The 13,485-nt window shown below is 43.4% G+C and overlaps 2 protein-coding genes across 2 annotated transcripts in view; both read left to right on the forward strand.

Moving 5' to 3' along the window:
• traf1 (TNF receptor-associated factor 1) overlaps positions 1-4,670 on the forward strand; it is a 36,763-nt gene extending 32,093 nt beyond the window's left edge. Inside the window, exon 10 of the mRNA XM_076271228.1 lies at positions 3,727-4,670. Coding sequence (XP_076127343.1) covers positions 3,727-3,945 — 219 coding nt within the window. The 3' untranslated portion in view covers positions 3,946-4,670. The remainder of the gene's footprint in view (positions 1-3,726) is intronic.
• A 428-nt stretch (positions 4,671-5,098) lies between these two features.
• phf19 (PHD finger protein 19) overlaps positions 5,099-13,485 on the forward strand; it is a 51,209-nt gene continuing 42,822 nt past the window's right edge. The window contains exons 1-2 of the mRNA XM_076271257.1: positions 5,099-5,248; positions 6,818-7,089. Of these exons, the coding sequence (XP_076127372.1) occupies positions 6,916-7,089 (174 nt within the window). The 5' untranslated portion in view covers positions 5,099-5,248; positions 6,818-6,915. The remainder of the gene's footprint in view (positions 5,249-6,817; positions 7,090-13,485) is intronic.

The raw sequence follows: 13,485 nt of genomic DNA on the forward strand, positions 1-13,485 counted from the left end.
CGTGCACAACAAAGATTATATGTTATAACGTGCACAACAAAGATTGTGTGTTATAACGTGCACAACAAAGATTATATGTTATAACGTGCACAACAAAGATTATATGTTATAACGTGCACAACAAAGATTATATGTTATAACGTGCACAACAAAGATTGTGTGTTATAACGTGCACAACAAAGATTATATGTTATAACGTGCACAACAAAGATTGTGTGTTATAACGTGCACAACAAAGATTATATGTTATAACGTGCACAACAAAGATTGTGTGTGTGTGTGTGTGTGTGTGTGTGTGTGTGTGAGAGCCCCCGCTGCTGCTACTTTACAAAAGCATCACCCCCCCCCCCCCCCCCGTGCTGCTCCCCCTGTTTCTTGACAATGCTAACCATCACCTGCAAAAACACACACACACACTGCCACCATGATAATCAGTCTCCCGACTCCTTGAGCAAGGCACCTAACCCCTCACTGCTCCCCGAGCACTGCTGTTGTTGCAGGCAGCTCACTGTGCCGGGATTAGTGTGTGCTTCACCTCACTGTGTGTTCACTGTGTGCTGAGTGTGTTTCACTAACTCACAGATTGGGATAAATGCAGAGACCCAATTTCCCTCACGGGAGCAAAAGAGTATATACTTATACTTATATATACTCATACTTATACCATCACAGTGCTGACCAAACGTATGTAGCGTTGCCCCCACCACCCCTGTCTGTTCTGTGGACTTGTGTCTGAAGGAAGTGGTACGTTCCTCCGTCTGTGTCTGAAGGAAGTGGTACGTTCCTCCGTCTGTGTCTGAAGGAAGTGGTACGTTCCTCCGTCTGTGTCTGAAGGAAGTGGTACGTTCCTCCGTCTGTGTCTGAAGGATATAAGACACAGACCTTCGATTTCCAAAGGGGCATCACGGCCAACACAAGGGACCGTCTGGCCGCCGTGAAATTCCCACCCTGCATACTTTGAAATTCCCACCCTGCATACTTTGAAATTCCCACCCTGCATACTTTGAAATTCCCACGCTGCATACTTTGATAATACAGTAGATGCAGAAATTACAATGCGCTGTTTCAAATTTAGTGTCACATTTTATTGTGCACTTTTTTAACATGTCACGGCATACTCTCTGCTTGAGGCTAAGCTTGTGTTAAACTAGTGTATTGTGTTTAAACTGCTAAGATTGTGTTTAACTAGTGTATTGTGTTTAAACTACGAAGTGCCTGCACTGTCGGCAAACTTTGTGTTCCCAAAAGTTAGGGTAGCGACTGCAACATTCGCAGCTCATGGAGTTCGTCTCCTTACAGTACCTCAACCAGCTGAATTCTCGCAGCCAGTCTTCCCGAAAATGGGGGGTTCGGGCCTTTTTCACACACAAACCTCTGAATCATCATCCGACTGTGACTCTAGACTCTGGCACTAGCACACTAGCTGCAGGCCGGAAGAACGAGTCTGTTCGCTTGCTCATTGTTCAGACGCACGTAGCAGGTTGTGATACCCGTCTCCTTCCCACAGACGTTATCTCTAGGACCCTCCTCCTCCACACATTAGCCACTTAGAGGCCATTCCTTATCCTTCTCACACTCATTGGCCTGCCACAGATAGACTCCAGATTCATTGGCTCGCCCTTTCCACGTTTAGCGTGTAAAAAAAAAAGGAACACATTTACTGGTCGCACATGTGCGACTGGATGTAAAATTCAGTCGCACACTCATATTTTGGTCACAAAATGCGACCATTATATATGGGGATGTGATATATAGTATGTTACATATGGGGATGTGATATATGTTACATATGGGGATGTGATAAGTTTAGTATATAAGCATATATACTCTTTTGATCCTGTGAGGGAAATTAGGTCTCTGCATTTATCCCAATCCGTGAATTAGTGAAGCACACAGTGAACACACAGTGAAGTGAAGCACACACTAATCCCGGCGCAGTGAGCTGCCTGCAACAACAGCGGCGCTCGGGGAGCAGTGAGGGGTTAGGTGCCTTGCTCAAGGGCACTTCAGTCTACTGGTCGGGGTTCGAACCGGCAACCCTCCGGTTGCAAGTCCGAATCGCTAACCAGTAGGCCACGGCTGCCCCTATGTTACATATGGGGATGTGATATATGTTACATATGGGGATGTGATATACAGTATGTTACATATGGGGAAATCAAAAATCTAGAATCTCAAAATATTAGAATAAAAAATGTATTATAAATGTATATTAACTGTCGACCTGAAATGAGCTCTAATTAGCTAGTTAAAGCTGCAGTTGGCAAGATTATTTTGATCATATTCACTGAAACCAACACTATGCTCTGACAGCATAACATAAATCAACCGGTTCTAGAAAAAAAATGCACTTCTACGTCCACCTAGAGGCTGATATTTGTTTTGCAAAAATCCACAGCTCCTGGTTCTTCTGGTCCTATCAGAGCAGGGCTGTGTGAGATCTGACTGTCAATCACAATCTGGTGCAGTCTGGTGCGCACTGACGAGCACAAACTCGATGAGAGGGTGCTCGGTGGTAGTGGGGGAGGGGCATGAGATTTGTAAACATTCAAAGTCCCCTCAAACTGTCAGACTTGCCAACTGCAGCTTTAAGTCAAAAAACAATGTTTCCTGAAATGAGCTCTAATAAGCTAGTTAAGTCCAAACACAATGTTTCCTTAAATGAGCTCTAGTTAATGTTTCCTGAACTCTAATTAGCTAGTTAATGTTTCTGAGCTTTTAATCTCTGTCTGGGCAGGGCATTGGACTTTTCTATGACATTCTATTTTTTTTAGATGCACCTGTATGTGCTTTTGTGTGTTTCATGTTATATGTGTTATATGTGTGTGTGTGTTATATATGTGTGTGTGTGTTATGCGTGTGTGTGTGTGTGTGTGTGTGTGTGTGTGTTATATGTGGTGCTGTGCGGAACATGGAGTGATGTGTCGAATCGATTATCCCCTGGGGGCATTAAAGACTCTATTTAACCTGGCTTACTAAAAAGTGCAAAAGCCTTGAACTAGCTGCATGGCCTTTGCTGAATACTAGAAGGTTAAACATATATGAGATTCTTCCTTCACTCTTAAGCCTTTCCGCTGACATATTGTCAGGTGAGAGAGTTACCAGCCTCATGTGTGCTTGCAGCTTCATCTCTTGCCTTCACCCTCATGTTCAGGGTTTCAGGAAGGTGCAAATTAAATGGGTACAGGCTTCCCATTAGGTAACTGAAGATCAAAACATCCTGTTTTTTTTAACCAAATGTCATGCACAAAGCACTATAATTACCTTCATTGCAGACACAAGGCAGACACAATTTCCATGTGTTTTTACAGTATGCCAGTGTTCTGTATCAAACAAACTAATCAACTCCGTCATCATTATTCCAGGTTCTTCTGCCTGGGGGCTGGTCCTCTCCCAAACTGAGTTTGTCTCCGTTAATCCCTCCATTCACCCAGATTAGGAGAGTCTCGGTATACCGGCCGCCTAGATTAGGAGTGTCTCGGTATACCGGCCGCCTAGATTAGGAGTGTCTCGATATATCGTCCACCTAGTGTCTTGTTATACCGTCCGGTATCGACAAATATCTTTAATGTGTTAATAACACAAATATGATAGTATCATAAATATATTTTATTCATCTGGTTGCCTTTTCCTTATCCATTGACTGTTCCCTAGGTCACATTCTTTCTTATCCATTAACTGTTCCCATAGGTCACATTCTTTCTTATCCATTAACTGTTCCCATAGGTCACGTTCTTCCTGATAGACCAGAACCAGAGGGAACACGTTCTGGATGCGTTCCGACCCGATCTGTCCTCCGCGTCCTTCAAGCGGCCCACTTCAGACATGAACGTGGCCAGTGGCTGCCCCTGCTTCTGCCCGCTGAGCAAGCTGTCCTCGCCCAAATATGCATACTGCAAAGGGAACACACTCTTCGTCAAATGCGTTGTGGACACCTCTTCCTAAGGATGGGGTCGGAACCTCCTCCCGAACGGAACAGGACCCAGACCACAGCTGGCTTGAGAACAGACCCGACCCCGGCTTCAGAATCCAGAACTGCCCCAAACAGCGTATTTCCCTAAAACTTTGTTGTGCTAATTAATTGACCTCTGGTAGATGAACAACACAACAGATCAAAAAGATTAATTTGGTACAACTAGTTTATATAGGTCACACAGATAAAAAAGACTACAATAATTTTGTAATACTATAGTTTGTGTATGCCAAACCATAGGTTTAGGGAAACAGGCCAAATCTGTTCAAAAGTCACACTAGGAGGTCATACTAAATAATTACATTACATTTTTCTGAAACCCCCCTAGGGCTCTTTCATTTGAGAATGACTCACTTCATTTAATTTGAAAATGGTCCATGCAGAAGTATTCTGAATATTCCTGTAGAAATCACCTGAAAGCTTTCAAGGGTTTTTGTTTCATACACGCTCAATAAATGGTTTCACTGTGAGTTGGAATAAGATTACAGGCAGCTATCTTGGAGCTACCAAGGGGATTTCTGACAATGTGATGAACTTTTACTTTCTTTGCCACAGTACAGATTTACAGGATTTTTTTTATATGTTTGTATCAGGACAATTTTGTATGATGTAAAGTTTTGTACTTGCAATTTCATTTTCTGTGTTATTTATTCAATTGTTCAAAGGCACAGCATGATAATAAAATGATATTAATGTGCTGAGATATGTCCTGCAAAGTTTGTCACCCTCCATCAACACACACAAGTCAATTTGTGACAAACATAGGCAGTTTGCGTAGACATTGTTAAGAACCACCCAGCAGAATTTGCAAAACGACAAGAAAATTATTATTATCATTATTATTATATTGTTATTAGCATAGGCTACCCTGGTGCTGTGAATGGTGTGGATACCGAATGCCTGTTGACGTTTGTTTGCGGTTCAAAATTCCTTTTGCCCTTTTAGGGGAAAATACAAACACATTGGTGGTCTCTCCGAAAGCTAACTTGGTGTGTAATTTTCCATGCAATGTCATTGGACAGAAAGCTAGACAATTTGAATCAAACTTTGAAATCCCGACCTTCCTGTATGATGATGCTGCCATAGTAATTACATAAGCAAAACGTAAATGATTCGCGGGAAAAAGTGAAAAAATGGCGACTTGCACAGTCTGAACTCAAGCGCTGCACTCTCGTTAACTACTAAAGTATTACTTTGCGAATGGACTATAGTGATTCTGAAGTTATTAATGCGTTTTGTGAACTATTGCCCTTAAATCGGAGAGCATTCAATCAGGTAAGTAAGAACAAGAAAACTCATTTTGACCCCTGGACGACTGTAATGTATGATAGCAGTTAACTCATCCAAGTTGGACTTACGTTAATGTTTTTGCAGGTTTTCGCCCTACGTGTTTTTCTTCACCATTTTAAAGCTGTCATGCCAGTCATTACGTTTAAAAAGTTGACAGCGTTTTGTTTTTTAAAATCGGATCATTCGTACGTTACACTTGGCAACTAACGACACTTGGCGCTAGATGAGCAAAGCTACCCGATGCACTAACGTTACGTTGCTGATCCAGTAACGTCTCTGTTTGCAGAGCTCACGCATGGTAAGAGTTTAGAAGGCATATGCCCTGACCGCCAATTTGTAGTACGCTTTGATTGATGAATGATATGCTGCAGAAACGCCATGAGAAAGAAATGCTTTAGTGGATTGCTTATAGCACTTACAGTACAAACAAAATAGCAAGAGCATTACAACGGCAGCAAGCAGCAGCAGCAAGGATCACTGCACATCATACAGTAATGTTAGCTCGCTAGCGTGTCGATATCTATCACCGTAAAGTGTGTCCTGTAGTGTTGTACGTATTTTAACAGTGAAAAGTATGATTAGTTTGGGCGCTAGTTTCAATGCTGACTCATAAGGCTTGCACTTGTTGAATTGAACGCGTAGCGTAGTTTTGAACCGCTCGTCTTCCTTCAGTTCAGCGATTCAAAGCAGGACGTAACAAAAATGTGTAGGAGGGGCTAGCTACAGTGAGCAACTTTCCACTGTCCAACTTCTACTACAAACCAAATGCGCATATCGACCTTTCATGGTATAAATTAGTACCAGCCAACAAGACTAGTTATAACAGTGTTAAAATATACGTGTAAAAATATAACTGTCTGAAAGTGATTAGGGGCTGCGCCGAGACCTCAGGGCGTTCCTTCAAGCGCTGCCCTACTTTGCCCCGGCAAGCATTAGTTTTGATATCAGTCATATCGTGGTGTAACTGACTCAACCGACAGTCCCCCGGTGAAGTCACAAAAAAATAGAACATCCTGAGTGATCCTTGCCGGTTCTCACTACTGTTCTGAGACTGAGGATGTATTAATCCGCCAGGCCCGCCCGTGCACTTCACTTGATGTCTTTCTCGACAGCTCACAAAGTTTAAGATTTGAATCAGCGGAGAGCTTATTGGTTTGAGCACAGTTGCGGTCTGTGACAACTCCTTATCAACATGACAGGGACTTTCTGTGGTGCGCTGAAATCTGTCTGAATTATAGCTGTCATGTTGGCCTGTCAAGGATATGCTATGACTGTTTATGGATAAGACAAGGAGCAGTCACACTGCCTCTTGTGCTGTCAATAATGCAGTCTGTGAAAAGAGAAAAAAAATAAAAATAATCAGCTTCAGTTGTGGATTTGGACTGATGTGTTCCTGTTGAGTTCTAAGTACTAAGTCTCTCTCTCTCTCTCTCTCTCTCTCTCTGTGTGTGTGTGCACACATGCATGCATGTGTGTGTCTGTGCTCAACCCTGTGTGTGCGCCTGTGCATGTGCATGCACGTGTGTGTGTTTGTGAATGTGTGTATTCCCACAGGTGTGTGCTTGAGTGAGTGAGTGAGTGTGTTGGAGTGAGTGAGTGTGTTGGAGTGTGTGTGTGTGTGTGTGTGTTGGGGCTGAGCGGTGAGAGCGAGCATGCTGGAGTCGGCCTACAGAGACGACTACCTGGCGGCTGACCAGACGGAACCCAAGCGCCCGCTTCCCAAGCGAGAGCGCAGCATGAGCGAGCTGGAGGCCAGCCTGACCGTGGGCCAGTACGTCCTGTGCTGCTGGTCCGACGGCCTCTACTACCTGGGCAAGATCCAGAGGGTGAGTGCGTGCACGTCTGGACCGCTGATCGCAACTCACACCAAATGGACTTAATGGACATCAGGGAGGGAGTTGTAGGTGATATGGTAGTAGACCTAAAACTATCAGTGTTTCAGTGACTAAGTTTACATACACAGCAATAATGTGACTATTGACCTTATTCAGTATAAGACAATATTGAGTTTTTCCTTGCCCCTGTTACTCTTGGGTGCTCCTTGTTGGTGCCCCCCCCCATCCCAATCCTCCCCCACCTTTCTTATGCAGCCCTTGCCACTTAATCTACTAAACCCCTCTTCTACTGCACTTTTTACCCTCAAACTGCCTAGGCATGCAATAGGCCAGCGCTACGACCATATCCGTATCCGGTCGGCAAAACGGCAAATACATCCTTCTTCGAAAGGAATGACTTAAGTGCATTGTGTTGCTCTACTTTCAAAGAAAAGCACAAGTCCAACTCCTCCAAAGTTGACGCCAACGCCGATTCAAACAACCGCTCTTCGTTCGCCATAGCCACCTTCCTTGTTGTTCACCGTCGCAGGATGTCGTCATCCTGTTAAGCCCGCCTTAAGACTCTCTAACGAAATAGAGCGCTGTGATTGGAGAACATCCACGGTGTTAAGCCAATAGAAATTCCTATGGTTCGATACTAGACGTACAGGCTGAGCAAATTAATTTGCCGCCGCTAGGGTACGTCTAGATTTCTAGGCTATGTATCCTTGTAATTATAGGGTTTACATGAGTTGTTGATAGAGTATTCCATTCATATTCCCGTTTGCATGTTACACAGCATAGTTGGATTATTACTAGCAAAGGCAGTTGATTCTGTAAAAGATCTGCACCGAAAATTCTAATAGTATGTTATAGTGTGATTAAGGTGTATTAATGCATACAACACACTTCAATAATGCAACTAAAATTAGAAAACTCCACGTCTTAATTCAATTATTGCTTATACCAACTATGACCTTTTTCGGGTTAAGGCAATCAGAAAATGCTGTTACCATGGCAGCATCTTGAGAGGGCTGACCTCTTTAACCCTTAAAGGTGTAGGTTTTTGAACATTCTAAGTTCCGCAACAATTGAAGGTTCTAAAATTCTATGTTGAATTCAGAGCCTTCTATCTATATGGCTCTGGTTGAATTCAATGAACCCAGATATTCTTTAGAACGTTCATTTCTCAACATTCCCATCACACCGGTGTGACGGTACTCCTTTAAAGATGAACTGAACTGAAAGAATCAACATTGATAATGTGTTGATTATGACAATTAAAAATAAATGACACTAAAAAAATAATTAAAAAAATCAATACGTAGCCTTTTTTAAGCAACACCAAAATTGCGTTTGTTAGTATTAGAACGCTGCCAGTTTCAATGACGTCACTGGCATGGTAGGACCTGAGAAGTTCTATAGGCAACAGCTGCAGCATATTATGTATACACGAAAATTTTTAATTTTAATGGCATGGGTTACAAATTTGAGCCTGTGAGGGACAGGCCTGTAGTGTCTTGACTACCACTAGATGGGTTTCAGGCTCCAGCTCAACCTTCAGTAGGATCATTTGGGTGAAAATGACTGTGTGGCCGCTGCCGGAGCATGGACACTGGAATCTATCTGTTGCAAAGCAGTGGCGAAACGTAGGGAAAATGTTCAAGGAAGCCAAAGTGACGGGAAAAATATGTTTATTTATGTATGTGTTTATTTTGGGGGGTATACATTTTGTGCAATGTACAACATAGATACATTTTGTGCGGCACAACATAGGCTACTGTAGACCTAGCCTACAGGTCATGTAGAAAACTGGACGAGGGGCGCTTGAGACAGCAACACGCACGCTGTCTCTGTCTCCCTCCATCCCTTACACACATACATTGCCCACTGTACATCCTCCACACAACTGCATACTCACTCACCACCACTACATTAGGCCTATGCGAAGGCTACGTGCATATACAAATAAGCTATATAACACGCATTGTCACGTCAATGTAGGCTAACGCAGTATGGACTACTGGCACTCGTAACAGCAACTCACACGGGCTCTCTCTCTCCCTCCCTTGAAACTGTTAAAAACTTCGTTACCCCAAGTTGACCCCAGATACACGGAGGATACACGAGTTTGCCGTTTATTTTAGGCTAACGTTAGTGGAGAGTTTGCAGATTTTTACCTTGTGGATGTTGATATTGCACGAGTCTCTTGGATAGCAGCACTGCGAGTTAAACTCCCTCGCATCAACAATCTGCCCTGAGACGGTGAACAACTGGCTTCAGGGTGAGTAGAAAGGGACATTGGATTCTGTTTACAGACCCGCTGTGGTTTAGTTACCAGCTAGTAAAAGCATTATTATCGATCTGTGATATGGTCGGAGTGCTAGCTTGTGGAGTTTGACATAAGAGTGTTTCCAAGGTGTTAGCTGCTAGCCCTTTCCTAGGTTGGATCGTATGGTAGCCTATCTAACACTGGACCTCATCTGAGGCTACTTCGAGATATTATTCCAAAGGGGACAGATAGGCTACTGCACTTAAAACTTTAAACGATTTAATGAACCTTCCCAGACTTTGTAATTGCGACCAGTGACTGCATTGAATGAACGAAGCCGAAGTTGAAACTTAGGCTCCATGGCACATAGACTGTGGGCTCGCCCTTCTATGAATTGAAAAAGACTACAAGCTGCTCCACCGAGTTTGCGATAAAGTAAGCAAGAAAAGGGTTTTTTAAGTCAGGATATGGCAAGTCAATGGCATTTATTCGTCCAAAGTTACAGACCAGTTTCCGTAGTGCACATCTTATCAATGTCGTGTGTGTTTCTGCTCATTGACAAAATAGCGTTCAGTATGATTCATGCCAAATTAATTTCCCCTGTTAAAGTGTTCACCTTTGTTTCACTAGTTTGGTTTCATTTTGTATGAAATTTTGTGATGTAGGCTAGCCTATGATAAATGGCTTATGGCCAATATGTAACTCAGCTAGGCCTAATGTTAGTTTCCTCAGCCATGTCAGCTAGCCTCAGACTCATTATCTGCTATGGCTGCTAGTGCTAGTGCAGAGTAGCTTACCATGCCAGTGACGTAGCCGATTGTTGAAATCCAACATGGCGGCGCCCGTGTAACAACAACACCACTTTCAACGTACAATTTTATCCCTTTTAATAAATTCAGCCATTTTAATCATTGTACCAATGAGAAGAAATAAAATACATCTGTTATATCACCTTTACTTCAAATTCCAGTTCAGTTCATCTTTAAGGGTTAAGGACTGACCTCTTTAAGTTCTGACCCTTGCAACACTCTTTAAAGACTGACCTCTTTAAGGACTGACCTCTTTAAGTTCTGACCCTGGCACCACTCTTTAAGGACTGACCTCTTTAAGTTCTGACCACTTTAAGGACTGACCTCTTTAAGTTCTGGACTTTAAGGACCGACCTCTTTAAGTTCTGACCTCTTTAAGGACTGACCTCTTTAAGTTCTGACCTCTTTAAGGACTGACCTCTTTAAGTTCTGACCTTTAAGGACTGACCTCTTTAAGGACTGACCTCTTTAAGGACTGACCCTGGCTCCACTCTTTAAGGACCGACCTCATGTCTGTGGAGCATAAGTGCATGCTGTGGTGTCCATGGTTTGTACAGTCATTGGTGTGTTATATATGTGTGTGTGTGTGTGTGTGTGTGTGTGTGTGTGTGTGTCCTGCACTGACCCTACATGGCCAGGTGGGGGTGCAGGTGGAGGACTTTGGTTGGAGGTCGGTTTTTCTGTGTGTGTGTGTGTGTGTGTGTGTGTGTCAGGGTTTCCGTTGTCCGGTAATTACCGGACATTGGCCGGGAAAAAAATGAAATGTCCGACAAAATTAAATCTCTCCGGTCAAATTGTCCGATTGAAATTGGCTAATAATCCCGTCCCCTAACGCAATCTGAATTTGAGAATAAGCCTTAATATGTAGGCCTAAGCCTATATTATACATCCTCTGGCTATGTTTTTAAATGAACAGGCTCTACCGTTTGAAAGTTATTAAACAACACGCATAACCTATGCTGCATTTCAAGGAAGCGCACGCTTAAAACGTCCATGTTAAACAACGAACAAATGAGAGGCGGTTCAAACATGGCCAGGCCCAGGCAGACTAGCCTTAAACGTTTTTTCAGAGGCCAGACACGATGGATGATAATAAATTGGTAACGTCTGAAGCCTCAGATGTCCGGTCAACTCCACCACCACCAGATAAAAAGCAGAAGTGTCGGGCGTATCTGTCGGAATCAGTGACATTGGAAGTGGAGTTGCGGGGGGTGCGGCCACTCCAAGACACAGATAATTTCTGGTACAATTAAACGATATCATTGAACCGCGGCCGAAAGAAATAGGAAACATTTCTTAATTTATTGTTATCAAATAAAGAGGCATAGCATTAGGGGGTAGTGGTGTGAGCGCTCATTCTTGTGCGCATCTGTGCAATTTAAACAGTCACCACTGAGATAACGTGGGTAGCAGCAACAAACAACGTAGCCTTTTTAAAACAACGAACGAAGCGGACTCTTGTCCATGAAAAGATACTGGCTAGATCTTGTTAGGCATGTTTAAGTTAGGCTAATGAACATGTTGCATTCTATACAGATTATGTAATTATTTAAGCTACATAGCCTGTCTCCAGTTTTCCTCAGTTTGACTAATTAAGAAGGGATAATAGGATATTTGACCGGCATATCATCAAAATGTCCAGAAAACGAAACCTCTGCCGGTCACTTTGACCGGCACCATTTTTTTCTAGCGGAAACTCTGGTGTGTGTGTGTGTTAGCAGTGTGTCCTGATTTAGCACCATGGGATAACATTCAGTTAGAGATGAGCTGTAATCTGATTATTCTCTATCAGAGGTCATTGAGCTGCTGTTACCTGTATCTGCCTGTAGATCTGACACCTGCATCTCCTAACGCAGTGGTTCCCAAACTGCAATTGACATACATGACATATGTCACATGTCAAGACATACGTCACATCTTCTAGAGCAGTGGCTCCCAAACTGCAGTTGACATACATGACATATGTCACATGTCTTCTAGAGCAGTGGTTCCCAAACTGCAGTTGACATACGCCACATGTCCAAGAGCAATCACATGTTCAAGAGCAGTCACATGTCAGTCATCTTTAAAATGCTGTCCAACACTCGCTCCAATGGGACATTACCAATGGCCAAAAATGTTGTCATCCATGTGGATTGGCTGATCTCTCCAACAGGAAATTGACAGCTTATCCACCAATCCACATAGACAACAAGTGTTTATGTCAACCAGTGATTGTAAAATGTGGGTGGTAGTAAGCACTTGAGGGACACCATTTTAAAGATGATTGGATGCTAACTGGCTGAAGCTAACCTTCCAAACCCTGACCCCCTTCTCTGCGTAAGAGCTTAAAAAAAAAAAAAATAACATTAAGAAACTTGTGTTTTATTAATATTGAATAAATGTGTTATGTTGTCACGGTATGTTTAGTGTCATTATGGTTTGTATTGTGAGTGGTGTGGCATGAGAGGACTGTTTGTGAAACACTATCCTGGCGAAAGCTGCAGCTCAGACCCTCTGACCCTCTGGCCTTTTCCGCCAACAGATAACCGGTTCTGTTCTGGTTCTGTTCTGGTTCCGTTCTGGTTCCCACTCCAGATGTTGAGCCGGAGCATTTCAGCCAAACATAAACTGATCCGGAACCTGAAAAGTTGTTTTTCCTGTGAACCGAAGTGGGTGCTTACTGCACACTACACTGTCTACTGATGACATCAAGGTTCCGCTCAGAACTGGTGGAAATGTTGGCTGGTTCACTAGATAGAACCAAGGTTTAAAGAATTGTGAACGGAATGGGTTCAAGAAGCAGTTCTCTGTTGGTGGAAAAGCGGCCTGTGTGTGCTTGGTGGAAAAATGTGTCCACCCTGCGTGTGCTTGGCAGACAGCGGATGAGATGTCCTGGCCGCTGGACTGCAGATGGCATGACAGGCGTCCACCCTGCCCCTTCACGCCGTGTCCTCGTCACAGGTCACTCCTGTGGATGGAAACAGGGTGGACTGCCTGTGTGAAGGGCTTCTGCTGACCACTCTAAAGACAAGACAAACACACACACACACACACACACACACACACACACACACACACACACACACCATTATGGTAAGCGGAACCTAGGATGTCATCAGTAACAGTTTTACGGAACTTACACAGTTCTGGTAAGGGGTGTGTATGAAACTGTACATATTAACAGCCTCATGGGAATTCCATGTAGACACAGACACACACACACACACACACACAGTGCATCAAACAGACATGTCTTACATCCTATATGTTCCCAGACCTTGTGAAGACCCAAGCCCCTGATCTTGCTCAGTGTTTGATGTTCTAAAGGCTTCACTTGATGTTTGA

Source organism: Alosa pseudoharengus, unplaced genomic scaffold, assembly GCF_046254945.1.
Source record: "Alosa pseudoharengus isolate Yale_2024_CS ecotype anadromous, Long Island Sound unplaced genomic scaffold, YU_APseudo_1.1 YU_APseudo_1.1_scf_6, whole genome shotgun sequence".
Taxonomy (NCBI): Eukaryota; Metazoa; Chordata; class Actinopteri; order Clupeiformes; family Clupeidae; genus Alosa; species Alosa pseudoharengus.